We start from the raw sequence: 22746 nt of genomic DNA, 5'->3' as shown, positions 1-22746 counted from the left end.
ACTCTCAGATTACCTGGAAGATCATAAAATACTGCCCCCTACACAATACGGTTTCCGCAAGGCATTAAGTACTGAATCTCTCCTCATTTCATTATCAGACCATATCATCATGGGCCTGGATAAAGGACAATCCTTTTTACTAATCCTCCTAGACTTGTCTGCGGCGTTTGACACCGTCAATCACTCTATCCTCCTTAACCGACTGGCGGACATCGGAATAACAGGAATAGCTCTCTCCTGGTTCAAAACCTTCCTTTCAAATAGAGGATACAAAGTCAAAATAAATAATAAAGAATCCACTCGATGCAATTCTTCACTAGGAGTTCCTCAAGGCTCCTCCCTCTCCCCTACCCTTTTCAACATTTACTTACTTCCTCTTTGCCAACTGCTAACTAACCTTCAACTAAATCACTTTCTTTATGCAGACGACGTGCAAATATTGATCCCCATTAAAGAATCAATTACAAAAACCCTCAAATACTGGGAATCCTGTCGACAAGAAATCAACCTCCTCCTCTCCAGTTTAAACCTGATTTTAAACTCTGCAAAAACCGAACTCCTCATCATTTCCCCGGAAAATAGCATCACCACACTAAACACACCACCAAACATCTTTGTCTCCCAAGTTAGGGACCTAGGAGTCTTAATTGATAACCATTTAAATTTAAAAACATTCATCAACCGTACCACCAAGGACGGCTTCTACAAACTACAAGTATTGAAAAGAATAAAACCACTTCTTCACTTTCAAGATTTCAGAACAGTCCTACAAGCCATAATTTTCTCCAAGATAGACTACTGTAACTCTATCTTGCTTGGTCTCCCTTCCTCTTCCTTAAAACCACTCCAGATGCTGCAAAACGCTACTGCCAGGATTTTAACAAACGCCAAAAGAAGAGATCACATCTCCCCCATTCTCAAAAAATTACACTGGCTCCCAATTCACTTTAGAATCTTCCACAAGACCATCACCATCATCCACAAAATTATCTACTCACAAGCCACACTCAATCTTCAAATCCCGCTCAGACTACACTCCTCGTCAAGACCAATCAGAGAAGCATACAAAGGATCCCTACACGTTCCACAAACAAAAGTTACACACCATCAAACATTCAGAGAACGGGCCTTTTCCACCGCTGGACCATCATTATGGAATACCATACCCCCTGACCTCAGACAGGAACCTTGCTTACCAACATTCAGAAAAAGACTAAAGACATGGTTGTTTAGGCAGGCCTTTCCTGATCACATCTGACGATCACAACGGACTCTTATAACTCTCTCCAGACATACCACAACCACTTGTAAATTTCCCATCAACACTATGTAATTAATTGTAACACTTTGTAAATAAGTTAATTTATTCTGTTCATTCTTATTGCCTAAATTATTCCAGCTACTCTTCTTCTCACCCAAGTTCAATTTTCCCTTGTTTTATTGTAACTTTTTATATCTACCTATAAACACCAGTTTTTCGTTCAATGTTATCACTCCCCTGTTTCCTGTAAACCAGCATGATGTGATTTTATCATGAATGCCGGTATAAAAAAAGCTTTAAATAAATAAATAAATAAATAAATAAAATAAATAAATGCTGATCAGTCTGAAAGCAGCAGAGGCAAGTCAAAAAGAAACAACATTTCCTACATGTGTTATTTAATTCATCTGTTCTGAGGCCAGTTGGTAGCAGTACACTTCTAGAGCTCATTCATCTGGAATTACTCAAAATCCCAGAAAAAAAAAAAAGCCTAGAGGAAAAAAAATTCAATCACCTGGCTAATAATCGGGCTAAGTCTTTTTCCAGGGGTAGGCAGGTAAGAATGGCCTCCAGCTGTCTCGTGAAGACATCACTATCCACCTCCTCTGAGGTCGCCTCCCCTGCACAGAGATAGGAGGTAAAACAAAGCAAATTTTTCTTACCTGTAACATGTTTTTATCATGGACAGAACACACAGCCACACAAGTAGCAGTGATGTTATCTGAAGGCACAGAGGCAGAGCATGCTCTCTCAAAGCTCAGAAAAACAAATAAATTGTGTTTGGGCATACTCAGGAGTTCCCACGCTGCTGCCATCACCATGCGCATCTCATTGTCCCTTTCCAAGCTGGCTTCAACTGAACCGGGAAACGGGAGGTAATGTGTGGCTCTTTGCTCTGCTGTCCATGGAGGACATCTGTTACAGAACAAGCAATAACAATACAGACACATAAGTGGGGACTCCCTAACAGTTGCAAGGAAATAGATTATCTTTGTAGTTGGTCATCTGGCAAACCAAAAGCAGAAGAAAGCAGGAAGTTGAAGTTGCTATCTAATGGAGAAATTACTTACCTGATAATTTCATTTTTCTTAGTGCAGACAAATGGACTCAGGACCAATGGGTTATATGCTCCCCTGCTAGCGGATGAAGACGGAGTCAGGTTTCAAAGCTGACGTCACATTAGATACACCCCAAAGTGACTCAGCCTTCAGTATCCTCTTCAAAAGCCGTTGTGAACATACTATTGAAAAAACTTGATTAAAACTTGATTAAAAACGGATACCGTAACTGTACTCAACCAAACAAATGCTGAATCCCAGCAAGATTATAGATGCCCTGATCTAGAGATTGGGCGACGACTTACCCATAACCTCTTGGAATTGATATTCATTTCACATATGATTCTTTTGCACCATTCCTGGGCAGCCGTGGGCAGGATGCTGAGTCCATCTGACTACACTAAGGAAAATGAAATTATCAGGAAAGTAATTTCTCCATTTCCTAGCGTGTGGCTGGATCGACTCAGGACCAACGGGATGTACAAAAGCTACTCCCGATTGGGGCGGGAGGCTGCGTTCTCTCGGGGCTGAACAACCAGGCGACAGAACCTGGAGAAGGTGTACATGGAGGACCACATAGCTGTTCGGCAGATGTCAATGGGAGACAGCAGTTTAGCTGCTCAGGATACGGCCTGAACCCTAGTGGAATGAACTTTAACCTGAAAGGGTAATGGCTTTCCTGCCTCTACATAAGCACCCGTGACCACCTCCTTGATCCAGCGAGCTATGGTAGCCCGCAAAGCTGGTTCGCCTTGTCTCCTTCTCCCATGAAGAACAAATAAACGGTCCATCTTGTGCACTGGTTCTGAAAGTTCCAGATACCGCACGGTATTCTTCCGTGTCCTAGTGCCTATCTAGGGACGGCAAAGAAATGGACCGATTCACATGAAACTCCAAGACTACCTTGGGCAAGAAGGATGGAACGGTACGAAGTTGTAACGCTCCTGGGGTCATCTGGAGGAATGGTTCCCGATACAACAATGCCTGTAGTTCAGAGATGCAACGAGCCGAGCATATCTCCACAAGGAACACTTTTTTCAGTGTTAACAGGCATAAGGCCAGACTGCGCAATAGCCGAAAGGAGGGCCCTGCCAAAAGCTCCAATACTAGATTAAGATTCCACAAGGGAACCTGCCACCGTAGGGGTGCCAGGAGGTGCTTTTCCCCATTTTAGAAAACGAGCCATGTCTGGATGCGCCAACAGGCAGATTCCATTCATCTCACCTATGAAACAGGAGAAAGCCACTACCTGGCCCTTCAAGGAGTTAAGGAACCACCCTTTATTCAAGCCGTCCTGTAAAAATTCCAGAACCAGAGGGATTTTGACTGTCCGAGGGGCAACACCGTGTTCCTTGCATCAGGCCTCAAATATTCTCCAGACCCACACACATGTTAAGGACGTAGAGAACTTCCACACGTGGAGTAAGGTGGTAATTACTGCCACTGAATATCCATGCTTCATGAGGTGAGCCCTCTCAAGGGCCAAACCATAAGACAAAATCAAGTTGGATCCTCAAGAAGGACCGGACTTTGCTGGAGCAGGTCTCTGTGCAGTGGGAGGTACAGGGGGGTCTCCACCAGAAGTCTCCTCATGTCTTTATACCATGGGTGCTGGGCCAATCCAGAGCCATTAGAAGGACAAGTCCCCTGTGGCATTCAATCCTGGGAACGACCCTGGCCAGCAGGGGCCACAAAGGGAAGACGTATAGTAAGTCCTCTTCTGCCAGCTCTGAACAAGGCCGTCAATCCCCAGGGCCTGCTGATCTCTTCTGCAACTGCAAAATCGGGAAACCTTTGCATTGTGAAATGCGGCCAGCAGGTCGATGGATGGGAGGCCCCAGCGATCTACCAGCAGCTGAAAAGCTCTGGCCGACAACGCCCATTCTCCTGGATCCAGACTCTCCCTGCTTAGAAAGTCTGCTTTGACGTTATCTTTTCTGTGATGTGGGAGGCAGAGGTCATCTGTAGATTCAATTCCGCCCATCCATAAGGAGATCTATCTCCAGAGACACTTGCTGGTTCTTGGTTCCTCCCTGGCAGTTGAGGTAGGCTACCGTTGTTGTGTTGTCCAACATCACGTGAACCGCCTGAACCTGGAATAAGTGGCTGAACTGTAGACATGCAATCTGACTGCCTGGGCTTACAGGCAGTTTATGTTCCAGAGTGCTTCTTCCTTGGTCCAACGCCCCTGGGCCGTCAGTTCCTGACAGTGAGCTCCCCAACCCCGGAGACTCATGTCTGTCGTGAGGACTAGCCAGTTTGGTGGGGACAGGTTTACACCTTTGCCCAGGTGAGCTTCCTGCAGCCACCACTGGAGCAGAGAATATACTTCCATCGATAGGTGGAGGTGAATCGAATAGTCTTGAGCCAGTGGGTTCCAACATGTCAGCAGGGAGCGTTGAAGTAGTCGTATGTGTATCTTCGCCCACGGTACTACCTCCACGGTTGATGCCATCAAACAGAGGACCTGAAGATAGCTCCACACATTGGGGCGTATTGTGTTCGTCAACCGACGCACTTGGGATATAAACATCCTTATCCGCGAAGGCAAGAGGAAGACCTTGCCTTGCTTGGTCTCGAACTGGACTCTCAGATATTCCAAGGACTAGGATGGCTTGAGGCTGCTTTTGTCCATATTTACGACCCAACAAAGCTCCTGAAGCAGGGACATCACCCTGCTGGTCACCCGTAGACTCTCTTTCCATGACTTCACCCGGATCAACCAGTCGTCCAAATATGGGTACACCAGGATTCCCTCTTTCCTCAGTGCTGCCGCTATGACCTCCATAATCGAAAAATGTTCTGGGGGCAGTGGCCAGGCAAAAAGGCAGTGCATGGAACTGATAATGGTGGCCCAGTACTACAGAGCATAGGAAATGCTGATCATCTTGCTGGATTTGAATAGGAAGGTAGGCCTCAGAGGTCCAGGGAGGTTAAAAACTCTCCCGGTTGTATGACCATTATCACGGAGTGCAGAATTTCCATGCGGAAATCAATTACCCAATCCCATAGGAGTCGGTTGACATTCTTGAGGTCCAGGATGGGGCAAAAGGAGCCCTCCCTTCTTTGGTACGATGAAATAGATGGAATAACGCCCTGTATTTTCATGGGGCACAGGTACTGGAATTATAGCCCTCAGTTTGAGGAGCTTTACCAAGGTAGACTCCACTGCCTGCTTCTTGTGCTGGGAGTGGCAAGGAGACATCATGAACATGTCCCGAGGAGTGCTGGCGAAATTCCAGTGTGTATCCTTCTCGTATGACATCCAGTACTCATTGTCCGATATGATCTCGACCCACTACTGGTAGAAGAGGGATAGTTGACCCCCTATCTCCTCGTTCTGTGGATGGGTCGGCAAAACTTCATTGGGGAATTTGGGCCAAACCTGAACCTGCCCCTCACTTGGGCTGTTGGCTCCGAAAGGACTGAGACCTCCCCAAGGACTGAGGCTTCTGAAATGCCAAGTTACTGTAGGACTGAAAGCACTGGACGCCCCGGGAGCGAGCCCTCATAGGTGAGGGGCGCTGTGACTGCTTTCTCTTATCCTCCGATAGCTGGGGCACTGGAGATTCACCCATGGGAAATTTTTTTTTTTTTTTTTTATATATAAACTTACCTGGGCTCAGCGCTTACTGGCTGAACACAGAGAAGGTCTCTGGCCGTCACTGCCATGCTTGGTTTCCTGCACCCGCTGCCTTTCAGCTGCTTCAGCAGCAAAGTCCACGCCAGGAACCGACTACCGGACCAATGCATACCTCTGAGGGATCTTGGAAATCGCCTCAGGAATTCTCAACTGGGGGAGGGACCTTTAGGTATCGCTGCAGGAGAGCAGGGCTCAATCTTTCTTCAATTTAAAGGTAGAATTTCTTCTTCTAAAAGGTACAGCGATCCCGGTAGAGAAAGCACGACCATATCTGCTAAGAGACAGAGAGATACTGAAGCACCGAGGTCACTGCAGGGGTGTATCTTAGGTGACGTCAGCTTTGAAACCTGACTCCGTCTACAACCTGACTCCGTCTACATCTACAGATCCTACAGACCCAGCTAATTTTCGCCCCATAGCTAACCTTCCATTTGTAGCCAAACTTATGGAGAGGATAGTCAACAAACAGTTATCTGAATACCTAGAAGAGCATAAAATACTCACAACAGCCCAATTCGGATTCCGCAAATCCCTTAGTACGGAATCCCTCCTAACCTCTCTAACTGACAGAGTCCTCGTAGGTCTGGAGAAAAAGACCCCATACCTCCTGATTCTCCTCGACCTATCAGCTGCGTTTGATATCGTAAAACACTCTATCCTGATCGACCGGCTCTCAGACATAGGCATCTCAGGATCAGCCCTGGAATGGTTCAGATCGTTCCTACACAATAGGACTTTCAAGGTCAGAATCAGCAACAAGGATTCCCTCCCGGTCAAATCCTCTTTCGGAGTTCCCCAAGGATCCTCTCTCTCCCCCACCCTCTTTAACATCTATCTTCTCCCCCTATGTCATCTACTCTCAAGTCTTAAGGTCACACACTTCATATACGCAGACGATGTTCAGATTCTGCTGCCAATCACTGACTCCATCTCCAGCACCATCAACTTCTGGAACAATTGTCTACAGTCCATAAACTCACTCCTATCTAGCCTTAACCTAGTACTTAATACGTCAAAAACAGAACTTTTGCTTATCACTCCAGATGAGAACCTTCAGCCTACCAACAACCTAACCTCACCACCAATGATCAATTCCACTCAAGTAAGAGACCTGGGGGTCACCTTAGACAAAAGGCTGAACCTCAAAGAATTTGTCAAGAACACAACGAAAGAATGCTATTATAAACTACATATTCTGAAAAAGCTGAAACCTCTCCTGCATTTTCAGGACTTCAGAACAGTCCTCCAAACAATACTATTTTCCAAGATCGATTACTGCAACTCTCTGCTTATAGACCTTCCAACCATAACCACAAAACCTCTACAAATGTTGCAGAACTCCGCCGCAAGGATTCTCACTAACACCAGCAGAAGTGAACACATAACACCCATACTAAAACACTTACACTGGCTCCCCATCAGATCCAGAATCATTTTCAAAGTGCTAACTATAACACACAAGAACATCCATTCACAAACGTCGCTAGATCTAAGCCTTCCACTTCGCCTACACGAGTCTTCAAGACCAATCAGAAACAGATACTTAGACACCTTACACGTACCTTCAGCCAAGTCCTCACTCAAGAAACGTGCATTCTCGACTGCCAGCCCCCTTCATTGGAATGCCCTCCCCACGGACATTCGCCTCGAAACGTGTACTCGAACATTCAAAAAGAAACTCAAGACCTGGCTCTTTACAAAAGCCTACACTTAAAGGTCTAGCTCAGAACCACATCCCAGAACTTGAATCATTCTCGCTTTTATAATCATATCAAACAACTCCTAATTTTATCCTTGGTCTCACAATTCCAAATCATTAAATATTTGAGCATGCTACACCAATACCTCTTAATCCAGATGTAACCTCAGTTTTTGAAGTCTTCACTCCTATAGAAATAACTGCCAGTTCTTATTTACTTAACCCTATTCAGTAGACGTAAACTTTTCATGAAGACTGTAATCTGTAAACACCTGTATTTATTATAAGAATTTGTATTTACTATTTATATTTATTTTTTAGCCATTAACATTGTTCTGTTACCACTTGGTACTATTTCTCTCCTTTACCTCAAACTCTAAGTTCCTACTAAGTTAGCCATGTTATTTATACCCAATTGTTGGATGTAATTGTATATTTGTTTAATTGTTCAATCTGTTTGATGTAATTTTCTGTTCCTTGTTCTGTGTAAACCGAAGTAGTATGCACAAGTGCATGAACTCCGGTATATAAAAGCCTTTAAATAAATAAATAAAATCTGCTGGCAGGGGAGCATAACCCATTGGAACTGAGTCCATCTGGCTACATGCAGATCTTCTATATGGAAGCAGAGTTAAGATGTGCCATTAAAGTTGCAGCTGCTCTAATGTGGTGAGATTTTATATTTTGTGGAAGCTGACGTCTAGCAATTATGAAGTATTGAGAGATACATAGACAGCTATCTGGACAGAATCTATTTAATGACTGGTAGCCTTTTTTGATGGCATATGAAAAAAATAATGGATATAATTTTGTGTAAGATTTTTTCGCTCTAAGTGAAACAGAAGAGCTTTTCTACAGTCTAGAGTATGTAGAGACTGTTCAGCTGGTGAAGAATGAGGTTTGAGAAAAAAAAACTAGAAGCATGATAATATCTTAATTCCATTTGAATCAATTTTAGACAAAAAGTTTGTATGTGTTTTTAATACCTTCTATTCTTGAAGATCTGGGAGTAAGGAGAATAATCTATCAATACTTGTAGTTCACTGACTGAGAGCCAATGTAAATGCTGCATGATTTAAAATTTACCTTATGCCCATTAAAAAGCTCTTATGCCCATAAAATATAATTAGTTATAATGTACTTCTGCACTGAGTGACATATGTCCGACACGCCAAAGATGATGGTGCTGTGGGTTGCGACTGCACTATGCTTTGCACAGAAGCTTCCTTGGCGCAGTGTTTCCTTGGCACTATTTATGCCAGAGAAGTTCTCCAGCGCCTCTTCTCAATATGAGTGAGTGAATGCTCACTGCTGTTCTTTCTGGATAGTGATTTAGGATAAATCTTCCTCTCTGAGAAGGAGAAGAAATATCAAATTTTAATTTTATTTCTCTAATGAAGGGGCTTGCGGTAACATCCTACCACAGGGGCTGCAGTCTGACATATCATTGTCAGGGCCCATGACAAGCAAAGGTCATGCAGGTGCCAACTGACCATCATAAGGTAGCATCTAATAGAGAGTTTACATGGCTTTTACCCACTTGGGAAGATTTTCTGACAAACTGGAGAAACCAAATTTTTATTTTATTTATTTTTACCCAAGACAAGAAATAAAGGAAGAAAAAAAAAAGTAAAAAAATTTTGAAAATACCGAAAAATACGCAGCAAAAGCTGAGAATGCAAAACACTGACTATTCACTAGACAGACAAATAAAAGACTGAGTTGTGTGAAGTGGCAAGGCAGGAACTCCAGCACATGTTCAGAAAGACCATTTTGTTTTATTCTTAAGTCTGAGAAAGCAAGCTCTGACTCTGCGCCATCAGATGACTTTACTCCACTTTGTGGCTATGTTGTTACTGCTTGTCCATGGAAAGAGACTATCCCAGGCACATACAATACATAAAAGTCTCCCTCCTCTCAAATGGAGCAAGTAGGATAGGAGGGAGGGAGGGAGAAAGGAAGAGAAAGGTACATTTAAAACAAAAAAAAATGTTTGTTAGATTGGAGAACATTCTGAAGCATATTATTGGCCCTGTGTCTGTATATCCTGAGTGAATAAACAACACTTTTAGTGCTACTATTTTGGAACTATGGTCTTTGCACTGCTATATATCTATTTCATATTTGAGAGAAATGATTAAGGAGGTAGAAAGGAGGATTTCTCCTGTCTCTTACATCTGATATTGTCTATCAATAAGTGCTCCTTGCATGTTTCTAAGCGCAAGGATTTCTCTGTTGAGGTTACGTCATACAAATGCTTTGACTGTATCAGACAGAACACCTGTATTATTAATGGTGAAAAATTCAATAAAGATTTGAATTAAAACAAAAAGCTTTTAGCAGTTCTCGCTCCCAAGATGTAAGAGACAGCAGTTTGTCTGCAAACACACAGAAACTGGAATGGGATCCACACTGTCTTTACATAGGAGTTACCGTAAAAACAGAATCAAGTGCTGATGAGCTTATTCCGATATATAAGCTATTCTGTAGGTGCAGAAATGCATAAAATATTTTTTTTTTTAATTGTCCTTTTATGGACTATGTCTAAGCCTCCTTTGTCTGTCTTTGATTAGTAAAAGTTAAAGGTGGTCTCATTGAGGACTCTAGAAATTATAAAATCCTAGTCACTGTAGCAAAAAACAAAAAAAAACAAAACTTCAAAACTGTGCAAAAATCTACATAGTTAAAGAGTTTCAAATACTATTCAGCTTTGCAAATTGACTGGGGAAATCAGGTGCTGCATGATTGCCTGTCAATGGCTTCATTTATTGCGCAGAAGACCTGTACAGACATTGACTGGCAGAGAACACTCTTAGTACCCAAATGCTTCAACTCTGGAACAATTTGTGTCAGGACCTGGGTATTACACATCAGTGCAGTTCCTCCTGGGTAAACATTAACAAACTTTAAAAGCCCTGTTCAAAGATATGCAGAAGATGTTGGTTTTCAGGTTCGGCTCTCTTTTCGCCTCCCCTCCCTGTTTTTAAAAGAAGTGCAGAGGCCCAGCCAGGAAGAGTAAATTTGAATTTTAATGAAGTGTTGGGCAGCGGATGCCTGGATACATACCAGCAGGATGGTAAATGACAGCTCGGGCGAGGTCAGGCAGAAGGTACCGCAAGAGAGCTGTGATGTCATATGCCACCGCCATTCCTTGCAGTAGAGGGACCAGGTCTGGAAGGTCACATAGGTGGTGGAATGGCCTGTAAAGGGCAACAAAACACAGAAAATGCTTCAGTGGGTTTCACTATGCTCAGCCATGTCACTCTGATACCAGGAGAAAGACAGCCGGGAGAATTCACATTTCCAGACTTATGCTTCCTCTCGCCCTTCCCCCAAAATAATCTCTCATGAGCCTGAGGCTATGATTTAATACAGAGATCAGGCAACATTTTAGTGGGCCCATATTTGTAGCATAAAATGGAGGAACATTACTTTCTGAAACAGCAAGACTATACAATTAAGATTTTCTGATATGTTTACTCAGAAACCTATAAAGACAAAGGAGAAATTTGTCTTTACTTGAATTTCCTCTTCTTCAGTCCAGTCAGACTAGTCCAGATGCATGGGTTATGCCCCTTAACCAGCAGGTGGAGACAAAGAACAATAGGCTTCCTGATGTCACCCTATATATAGAAGTAGTCAATCCTTCACAAATCAAGAGCAACAAAACCAGAATTCACGGATTAGCAATACCTTTCACGAGCAGTGTGTGTAGGGGGTCAATCCCCTCCTACCCCAGAAAGAAAAGGCCAACTTACTCTCCCCCAAATGCACACGCAGACATTCTGCTGTTGTGCTGCTGCTCATTTGCTCACTCAGCAAGTCCCCCCCTACGCAGCACTGCCATATTATGTAAAATTATTTCTTACTGCCAGCCCTTCTGCAGCTTGCAGCAGTCTCCTTCATATCCCATTCCTACCCCTTCGACACCCCCATTTTCCAGGAAACTCACTAGTTCCACCGCCAGAAGCTCCTCTCATAGCTCAGACCAGTCACTTCAAACAGAAGCCTTCAAAAGCCAATAGTAAACTGAATTACAATTACAATATAATCTCCCATACCAAAACAGCACTAACTGTCAGCATCCGAATAGCAACACTGCAAATATTATACCCACCCTAAAACACCAATATTGGAGAAATTACTTACCTGATAATTTCGTTTTCCTTAGTGTAGACAGATGAACGTAGGACCAATGGGTTATGCTCCCCTGCTAGCAGATGGAGATGGACTCAGGTTTCAAAGCTGACTTCACCCAAGATACACCCCTGCAGTGACCTCAGCCCTTCAGTATTCTCTTCAAAAAGTCATTGTGAACATACTATTGAAAAACGTGATTAAAACCAACTTGACTAAAAATGGATAACCAAACTGTAATCAAACAAACGCTGAATCCCAGAAAGTTTATAGATGCCCTGATCTAGGGACTGGGCGACTGCTTACCTGCAATCTCTTGGAATTGATATTCATTTCATGGGCAATTCCTTGGCACTGTTCTTGAGCAGCTGTGGTGGGATACTGAGTCTGTCTACACTAAGGAAAATAAAATTATTAGGTAAGTAATTTCTCCATTTCCTAGCATGAAGACAGATGGACTCAGGACCAATGGGATGTACAAAAGCTACTCCCGATCGGGATGGGGGGCTGCCCACGGTCCGGTTAGCAGCGCCCTTGCAAAGGCTGCATCCTCTTGGGCCTGAATGTCCAGCGCTAGAACCTGGAGAAGGTGTGTAAGGAGGACCATGTCGCCACTCGGCAGATGTCGACAGGAGACAGCAGTCTAGCTTCTGCCCAGGAGACTGCCTGAGCCGTAGTGAAATAAGCTTTAACCTGAAAGGGTAATGGCTTTCCTACCTCTACACAGGCTCCCGTGACCACCTCCCTGATCCAGCGAGCTATGGTAGCCCACGAAGCTGGTTTACCCTGCCTCCTTCCACCGTGAAGAACAAACAAGCAGTCCGTCTTGCAGAGTGGTTCTGAAACTTCCAGATACTGCACCAAAAACCTACTGATGTTTAAATGGCAGAGGAGGCGACATTCTTCCGTGTCCATGTGTCTATCTAGGGATGGCAACGAAATGGACTGATTCAAATGAAATTCTGAGATCTCCTTGGGCAAGAAGGATGGAACGGTACGAAGCTGTCCTGCTCCTGGAGTCATCCAGAAGAATGGCTCCCAACACAACAATGCCTGTAGTTCAGAAATGTGACGAGCCGAGCATATAGCCATCAGGAACACCATTTTCAGGGTTAATAAGCGCAAGAAAAGACCTTGCAGTCGCCAAAAGGAGGGCCCTACCAAAAACTCCAATACTAGATTAAGATTCCACAAGGGAACCAGCCATCGTAGGAGTGGCCGGAGGTACTTTATCGCTCTCAGAAAATGGGCTATGTCTGGATGAGCCGACAGGCAGGTTCCGTTCACCTCACCTCTGAAACAGGAAAAAGCCGCTACCTGGACCTTCAAGGAGTTAAAGGTCAAACTTTTATTCAAGCCGTCCTGTAAAAATTCCAGATTTAGTGGGATTTTGACTATCCGAGGGGAAACACCGCGTACCTTGCACCAGGCCTCAAATACTCTCCAGACCTGCACATAAGCAAAGGATGTAGAGAACTCCCATGCGTGGAGTAAGATTGCAATTCCTGCCACCGAATATCTAGTCTTCATCAGGCAAGTCCTCTCAAGGGCCAAACCGTAAGACAGAATAGAGTCGGATCCTCAAGAAGGACTGGTCCCTGCTGAAGCAGGTCCCTGTGTAGTGCAAGGACAAAAAGGGAGGGGGGGGGGGCCTCCACCAGGAGTCTTCGCATGTCAGCATACCACGGATGCTTGAGCTAATCTGGAGCTATTAGTGGGACTAATGCCCTGTGGCGCTCAATTCTGCGAATGACCCTGTCCCAGCAGAGGCCATGGAAATAAGGCATATATCACGTCCTCTTCCGTTCAGGTCTGAATGAGGGCATTGAACCGCAGGGACCACTGATCTCTTCTGCGACTGAAGAATCAGGGAACCATCGCATTGTGAGATGCGGCCAGCAGGTTGATGGACAGGAGGCCCCATCGATCTACCACCAACTGAAAGGCTTTGGCCAATAACACCCATTCTCCCGGATCCAGACTCTCCCTGCTTAGAACGTCTGCTCTGATGTTGTCTTTTCCTGCGAAGTAGGAGGCTGAGATCATCTGTAGATGTGTTTCCACCCATTCCATAAGGAGATCTATCTCCTGTGACCCTTGGTTCCCCCCGGCAGTTGATGTAGGCTACAGTTGTTGGGTTGTCCGACATTACGTGGACCGCTTGACCCTGGCGTATGTGGCTGAATTGTAGACACACCAATCTCACTGCTCGGGCTTCCAGGCGGTTTATGTTCCAGAGTGCCTCTTCCTTGGTCCAATGCCCCTGGGCCGTCAGTTCCTGACAGTGAGCTCCCCAGCCCCGGAGGGCTCACGTCTGTCATGAGGATCAGCCAGCTTGGCGGGAACAGGGTTACACCCTTGCCCAGGTGAGCATCCTACAGCCACCATTGGAGCACAGAACATACTTCAATTGGTAGGTGGAGGCGAATAGAGTAGTCTTGAGACAGCAACGAGCATTGAAGTAGTCACATGTGTGCCCTCACCCATGGTACTACCTCCAGGGTTGACGCCAAACAGAGGACCTGATGATAGCTCCACACAGTCAGGCGTATCATTTTCGTCAACCAACATTCTTGGGACATCAACTTCCTTATCCTCATGGACGGGAGGAAGACCTTGCCCTGCTTGGTGTCAAACTGCACTCCCAGATATTCCAAGGACTCGGAGGGTTTGAGACTGCTTTTGTCCATGTGTACGACCCAACCGAGTTACTAAAGCAGGAAAGTCACCCTGCTGGTCTCCCAGAGACTCTCTTCCATGGACTTTGCCCAGATCAACCAGTCACCTTAGTACAGGTGCACAAGGATTCCCTCTTTTCTCAGTGCATCCGCTACAACCACCATAATTGGAATATGAAGGTAGACCTCGGAAAGATCCAGGTGGTTAAGAACTCTCCTAGTACGGCCATTATCACGGAGTGCAGAGTTTCCATGAATTACTCGTAGATGTCTGTTGACATTCTTGAGGTCCAGGATGGGTTCCTTCTTGGGTACAATGAAATACGTGGAATAACGCCCCATATTTTCCTGGGGCACTGGTCCTGAAATTATAGCCTTCAACCTGAGGAGCCTTACTAAGGTGGACTCCATTGCCTGCTGTTGTGCTGGGAGTGGCAAGGAGACACCATGAACATGTCCCAAGTGCTGCGAAATTCCAGCATGTATCCTTCTCGTATGACATCCAGTACCCATTTGTCTGAAGTGATCTCAACCCACCGCTGGTTGAAGAGGGACAGTCAACCCCCTATCTCCTTGTTCTGAGAGTGGGTCGGCAAACCTTTATTGGAGGGTTCGGGACAAGCCTGAACCCGAACCTATCCCTCTCTTGGGCTGTCGACTTTGAAAGGACTGAGATCTACCAAAGGGCCAAGACCTCTGAAATGTTGAGTTTCTGTAGGGCCGAAAGTGTTCAGAGCCTCTGTATCGTCCCCTCATGGGCAAGGGGCGCTGTAATTGCTTTCTCTTATCTTCTGGTTGCCGGGCACTGGAGATTCACTCCATTTACTGGCCAGCTTTTCCAAGTTGCTTCCGAAGAGGAGTGATCCTTAAAGGGCATCTTTATGAGGTTTGCCTTAGAGGGTGCATCTGCTGATCAATTTCACAGCCATAGCTGTCTTCTGGCCACTACCACTGAGGCCACTCCTCTGGCTGAGGTACAGACTAGGTCAGAGCCCGCGTCAACTAAAAAGACACAGCGGGTTCCATAACCTCTCGGGAATTCGCCCGAGTCATTCATCTCCTGAGAGAGGAGCAGGCATGAACGAGCTACCAGAGCACAACAAGAAGCAATCTGTAAGGTCATTGTTATTGTGTCAAAGCTTGTTTAAGGATTGACTCCATTCGTCTACCATGCACATCCTTCAAGGTCGCTCCACCCTCCACCGGGATAGTAGTTCGCTTTGAAACGGTGCACTGAAGTGCATCCACTTTAGGGAAATGTAGACGTTCTCTCACCACCGGATCCAGTGGGTATAGAGCTTCTAATGCACGTCAACCTTTAAAACTCGCTTCAGGGACGTCCCATTCCAGGTCAATTAACTCCTGGATGGCTTCCAGTACTGGAAAATAGCAAGAGGCTTTCTGTAGAGAAAGCAGAATGGGATTCTTCTTTGGTTCCGTCACAGAGTCCGCCCCAGGAACTCCCAGCATCTTCAGGGTCTGGGAAACCAGGGCCAGCAATTCATCTCTATAGAAAAAACATAACATGGTCTGATATGGTTCTAAACCCGGTGGGATTTCCCCATCTTCCAAGGAATCTGGATCCCCTTCTTCGTCCGTGCTGTGTGGGTCCCTGATAGAGATACCCTTGCTGAGGCGAGGTATGTCTCAAGGCCTGTCAATAGGGCTGGGAGAGAAAGGCCTTACCGGCTTGGGTTCTGTCCAGACAGGGGCAAGTGAAGCAGACTGCGCCTGTATGAAGGCTTGAAAGCCTTGACAAAATTCCACCCAAGAGAAGACAGTCAGGTTCATGCCTAGCCCAGGAAGTACTAAGAACATAAGAACATAAGAAAATGCCATACTGGGTCAGACCAAGGGTCCATCAAGCCCAGCATCCTGTTTCCAACAGTGGCCAATCCAGGCCATAAGAACCTGGCAAGTACCCAAAAACTAAGTCTATTCCATGTAACCATTGCTAATGGCAGTGGCTATTCTCTAAGTGAACTTAATAGCAGGTAATGGACTTCTCCTCCAAGAACTTATCCAATCCTTTTTTAAACACAGCTATACTAACTGCACGAACCACATTCTCTGGCAACAAATTCCAGAGTTTAATTGTGCGTTGAGTAAAAAAGAACTTTCTCCGATTAGTTTTAAATGTGCCCCATGCTAACTTCATGGAGTGTCCCCTAGTCCTTCTACTATCCGAAAGAGTAAATAACCGATTCACATCTACCCGTTCTAGACCTCTCATGATTTTAAACACCTCTATCATATCCCCCCCCTCAGTCGTCTCTTCTCCAAGCTGAAAAGTCCTAACCTCTTTAGTCTTTCCTCATAGGGGAAGGTGCTGCTAGATTTCCCTCTCCCATGGAAGACACAGACCTGGGATTACTTAGATCCGGAGTACTTCTGGTTAAGGTTGTGGCTGACCCATCCTCTGATCGGTTGGAGCAAGGCTTAGTAAAGTCTAGGGAGGCCAACTCTCCTTGGGTCTCCTTACAATGCTGACATTGATAAGAATCTAGGTCAGACTGTGTAGCCCTAACAGAACAAGCAGCGCAGACAGAATGGCACTTGTTTCTTTGCTGCCGGAGCCATTAGGGACGGTAGCTGCGTGTTCAGCCAGCTCGCGCTTAAAAATTTTGTGTGCACAGATTTTGGGCGTCTGCGCAGGTTGTGGCGAGGTGAACACAGCCCATGCACCTGGCTTTACCTAAATTCTGTGCCTAGAGTTGTGTGCGGCTTTATGCACACAGCGTGTGCGCAGAACTGGCATGCACCACCCATACCAACACTATTATGGGCAACAGAAGACGCACAAAAACACACGCAAGATGGCACCACACTGCAGCCTATCACGCGGTGTGCCTACCAAGCCTAAAGCGGGGCCTAGTCCACTAGTGGCCGCTCAACAGCCCACTTCCCCTTACCCCATTGGGAACGGGAATGAAGCTGGTACGACGTGCTGAGCAAGGACCGCACAAATACGCGGTCAAGTTCAGGTTGCAGTCTTATGCACACGAGTACCTGTGCAAATATGCACTCAAGTCTAGGTCACAGATGTAAACGCTCAAATCTAGGCCGCAGCCTTATGCGCCCAGGTCCCAGCACATACACCCGCCACGTGGTGAGAATGCGCAAATGCCTATGTATGCGAAAAAAGAATTGTTGCAGTGGCCTACCACATGGCTAATTAAGCCTGCCTGCACTTTCAGCACATTTAGGCCTGGATCCATTTAACATCCGGCACTGAAAATCATCAGCCTGAAGAGCTTCTCAGGCATCTTGACTGGCCAAGAATCCATGGAGACTGGGGCCAAGAGCCAGCATCTCGTTAAACATGTTTTGCGCATAAGCAAATTAAAACCGGCAGAAGACCTCTATCAGAACAGAGACTCCTCCTCAGTGCAAGTGCCTCTCTGCAGGACAGGAAACTGCCGGTGATAGTTGAGGAGGGGGATTCCCCTGCCTCTCCTGCAGAATAAGTTTTTCCATCTCTTGAGAGATATGGGGATATAACTTTGCTAAAGAGCATCCCCCTTGAAATTGGCTTCTGAGGAATCCTATTAGATCCTGTACTGACCTCTGCAAGCATTTGCGAACCTCTCTATACTGGTCATAATAGGATCATCTGTGAATTCTGAACCTTACTCCAACTTATCCTCATAAAGATTCAATACTCGTGGGGAAATCAGGGAAGACATCTTTGTGAAACTGCCTTATCATGGACGAACCACCATCTTCATCGGAGGCACATTCCCCTTTCTACAAGAATGCCTGGACAAAGGAGGGAGAGGATAGAATGCCATAAGGGATGAGAGATTGCCTGGAGGGATGGGGAGAAGGGACAGAAGTGGAAGAGAATTAGAATAGGAAGGGAAAAGAGGTTAGAAGAAGGAAAGAATGTCTGATAAGAGAGAAGGAAGGGAGTGGATGGAGCTGGGATGAAAAGAGGAAAACAATGTCTGAGAATGAATAATTATACTCTGATTTATAAATCAATGTATGCAAGATAGAATGACTAAAGGAAAATTAGTTTCTTACCTGATAATTTTCGTTCCTGTAGTACCAAGGATCAGTCCAGGACACCTGGGTTGTGACTCCGCATCAGTAGATGGAGACAGAGCAAGATCTGTCGGACTTGGCTACATATAGCCACGTGCCTCACACAGCCCCTCAGTCTTACGTAATGTCAAAGTAGAACAAGCTAAATAACTAACCCCAAAGGGTCCCAATTCAAAAACCCCAATGGGAACCAGGCTCCTCAACTGGAGAAGCAAACCAAGGAAAACCAGAAATTACATATCAGATTAGGTGAACAATCAAATAGCGAGCGGACTCTCCGTTACTTCAGAACACGGGTGGGATCCTGGACTGATCCTTGGTACTACAGGAACGAAAATTATCAGGTAAGAAACTAATTTTCCTTTCCCTGTATGTACCAGGATCAGTCCAGGACACCTGGGATGTACCAGAGCCAAATTACCGAGGGTGGGAACCAGAGAGTCCCGCTCGGAGAACTCTCTCTCCAAAACCCCCAGAATCCATGGCCTGAACATCTAACCAATAATGCCTGGTGAAAGTGTGCAGCGACTTCCAGGTAGCCGCCCTGCAAATCTCTTGAGGCGAGACCTGCGAGGACTCCGCCCACGAAGTCGCGTGCGAGCGTGTAGAGTGAGCCCTAAGACCCACGGGCACCGGCTTACCCCGTACCACATATGCCGAACCAATGGCCTCCTTGAGCCAACGTGCGATTGTAGTCCGGGAAGCCGCCCCACCTCTTTTCGGGCCTGAAAATAGAACAAAGAGGTGATCGGAAATCCTGAAAGGATTAGTGACTTCCAGGTAGCGAAGGAGGACCCTCCACACATCGAGCTTCCGCAGTTCCCTGGATTTCAGATCAGACAAGTCTGTAACCGGGAAGGCAGGCAGATCAATCGATTGATTTAAATGAAACGCCGACACAACTTTTGGCAAAAAGGAAGGAACCGTCCGCAAGGAAACCCCTGAATCAGAGATCCTCAGGAACGGTTCCCTACAGGACAACGCCTGTAACTCCGATACTCGCCTCGCCGAGGCGATCGCGACGAGGAACACTGTCTTCAACATGAGATCCTTGAGTGTCGACCGCTTGATGGGCTCAAAAGGCGACGAGCACAAGACAGAAAGTACCCAGTTGAGATTCCAGGATGGACAAGGATGGCGCAACGGGGGACGCAAATGCTTAGCCCCTCTAAGAAAACGCACTATATCCGGGTGTAGCGCCAGAGACACCCCATGTACCTTGCCCCTCAGGCATCCCAGTGCCGCCACCTGAACCCATAACGTACTACACGAGAGACCCTTAGCAAGGCCAGACTGAAGAAACGCTAGGATATCGGGAACGGAAGCCGAGATAGGATCCAGGCTACGCTCTACACACCAGTCGTCAAAGACCGCCCAGACCCGGACATAAGCCAAGGAGGTGGACTGCTTCCTGGCCCGCAGCAACGTGGAAACCACCGCATCCGAATACCCTTTTCTCTTCAGACGCTGCCTCTCAAAAGCCATGCCGCGAGACAAAAGTGATCCACATCCTCCAAACAAACGGGGCCTTGACGGAGGAGCCCCGGAAACCCTTGAAGACGAAGGGGAGCATTCACCGAAAGTTGGACGAGATCCGCGAACCATGGGCGTTGCGGCCACTCCGGCGCCACCATAATCACAGTGGACGAGTGCAGCTCTATGCGCTGAAGCACCTTGCCTATGAGCGGCCACGGAGGGAACACATACAGCAACACGTCCATCGGCCAAGGAAGAACCAACGCATCGACGCCCTCGGCCCCTCGTTCCCACCTTCGGCTGTAAAATCGTGGGGCCTTCATGTTCTGGAACGTGGCCATCAGGTCCATGTGGGGCGTCCCCCACCTTTCGCTGATAACACGAAAGGCATCCTGCGCCAGTTCCCATTCGCCGGGATCCAAGTAATGACGACTTAGGAAGTCCACCTGAACATTGCCGACGCCGGCGATGTGAGACGCAGCGATGCTGCTGAGGTGGCGCTCCGCCCAGCTCATCAAATGCTGCGCCTCCTCCGCCACCTGTGGACTTCTTGTCCCGCCCTAGCGATTGATGTAGGCGACGGTGGTAGCATTGTCCGATAACACTCGGACCGCCCGTCCCCGAATCAGGGGAAGAAAGGAGCGCAGCGCCAGGCTTACCACCCTGGTTTCCAGGCGATTGATATTCCACTGAGATTGAGCCAAGGACCACCGGCCCTGCACTGACCTGCCCAGGCAAACCGCTCCCCATCCGTAGAGACTGGCATCCGTAGGGATCACCGTCCAGTCGGGCACGAGCAGAGACACTCCACACGTTAAGTGGTCCACTTCCAGCCACCACTGCAGACTGACTCTCGCTGGAGCCGTGAGCGGCAGTGGTAGATGGAACTCCTCCGACACTGGCTTCCAACGGGAAAGCAATGCTGATTGCAACGGATGCAGATGGGAGAAAGCCCAGGGCACCAAAGCAAGCGATAAGGCCATAGAGCCCAAAACCATCAGATAATCGCAAACCAGTGGGAGCTGAAGCGACAAGCGGTGCTCTTGACTCTGCAGCTTGCAAACCCGCTCCCTGGAAAGAAACACCTTGCCCTGCTTGGTGTCGAAATGGGCACCCAGGTACTCCAAAGACTGGGTGGGGACCAGATGACTCTTGTTGAGATTGACCACCCAGCCCAGGGAGCGCAACAGATGGAGGACCCTGTCTATCGTTTGCCGACATCGACTCTCGGACTTGGCCCGAATCAGCCAATCGTCTAAGTAGGGGTGCACCAGAAACCCCTCTCGTCGGAGCTGAGCCGCTACCACTACCATTACCTTCGTGAATGTGCGGGGAGCCGTGGCGAGACCGAAGGGAAGGGCCCTGAATTGATAGTGCCTGCCCAGAATGCAAAACCTGAGGAACCGTTGATAAAACGGTTGAATGCAGATATGGAGGTACGCTTCCGTGAGGTCCAGGGACGCTAGAAACTCGCCCGGGCGGACCGAGGCTATTACGGACCGAATCGTCTCCATTTTGAAACGGGGAATGCGAAGACATCTGTTTACCCCTTTTAGATCCAAGATTGGCCGTGCTGTGCCGTCCTTCTTTGGTACAATGAAATAAGTGGAGTAACGGCCCTTGCCTCGTTGGTCGGGAGGTACGGGAAGTACTGCCCCCAAGCATTCCAGGCGCCGCAGAGTACCCTCCACGGCTTCGCACTTCCGTGGACACTTGCAGGGGGACACCAGGAACTTGTCTGTGGGCGTCCTTGCAAAATCTAACGCGTAGCCTCTTCTTATAGAAACATATAGAAACATAGAAATGACGGCAGAAGAAGACCAAACGGCCCATCCAGTCTGCCCAGCAAGCTTCACACATTTTTTCTCTCATACTTATCTGTTTCTCTTAGCTCTTGGTTCTATTTCCCTTCCACCCCCACCATTAACGTAGAGAGCAGTGATGGAGCTGCATCCAAGTGAAATATCTAGCTTGATTAGTTAGGGGTAGTAGGGGTAGTAACCACCACAATAAGCAAGCTACACCCATGCTTGTTTTACCCAGACTATGTTATACAGCCCTTATTGGTTGTTTTTCTTCTCCCCTGCCGTTGTAGCAGGGAGCTATGCTGGATATGCGTGAAGTATCAGGTTTTTTTTTTTCTCCCCTGCCATTGAAGCAGAGCCATGCTGGATATGCATCGAAAGTGAAGTATCAGGCACATTTGGTTTGGGGTAGTAACCGCCGTAACAAGCCAGCTACTCCCCTCTTTGTGAGTGCAAATCCTTTTTTCCACGTTTCCTCTTGCTGTTGAAGCTTTAGAGCGATGTTGGAGTCACAATAAGCATGTATATGTTTATTGAATAAGGGTATTGTCTCCAGCATGCTGAGGACCCACTAATCCGATGTTATTTTGGCCCATTCCTCGTAAAACAATTCCAGCCGAGCTCCTACGTTTGGGACGAGCGACTGGAGCTGATGCGAGGTATGGACCGGCCGCCTTTCAGTGGAAGGGCTTGGACCCCGAACCCCCCCCGGGGCCCCCCCTTGCCTACCGAACCGTTTCCCCCGAAAGGACTGCGACCAGGAAGAGGATCGGGAGGAACCCGCACGGTAGGAGGGACCGGAGGACCTCTGGGGCCGAGATTTCCTGTTCCCCCGGAACCTAGACCTAACTAGAGAAGGAAGAATGAGTTCGAAACCTATCTTCAGGTAGCTTAAAGGCCCTGTTTTCCCCGAGGGACAACATCAGATCATCCAACTCCTTG

At 47.0% G+C, this 22746-nt stretch overlaps 1 protein-coding gene across 6 annotated transcripts in view; it reads right to left on the bottom strand.

Moving 5' to 3' along the window:
* Positions 1–22746, bottom strand: part of HEATR1 (HEAT repeat containing 1) — a 317329-nt gene that overhangs the window by 201996 nt on the left and 92587 nt on the right. For all 6 annotated transcript variants that reach the window (XM_029593810.1, XM_029593813.1, XM_029593812.1 and 3 more), the window contains 2 exons: positions 10728–10861; positions 1776–1881 (listed from right to left, as the gene is read on the bottom strand). In XM_029593810.1, coding sequence (XP_029449670.1) covers positions 1776–1881; positions 10728–10861 — 240 coding nt within the window. The remainder of the gene's footprint in view (positions 1–1775; positions 1882–10727; positions 10862–22746) is intronic.

Source organism: Rhinatrema bivittatum, chromosome 3 (assembly GCF_901001135.1).
Source record: "Rhinatrema bivittatum chromosome 3, aRhiBiv1.1, whole genome shotgun sequence".
Lineage (NCBI taxonomy): Eukaryota > Metazoa > Chordata > Amphibia > Gymnophiona > Rhinatrematidae > Rhinatrema > Rhinatrema bivittatum.
This window is presented reverse-complemented; position numbering and strand designations above follow the sequence as displayed.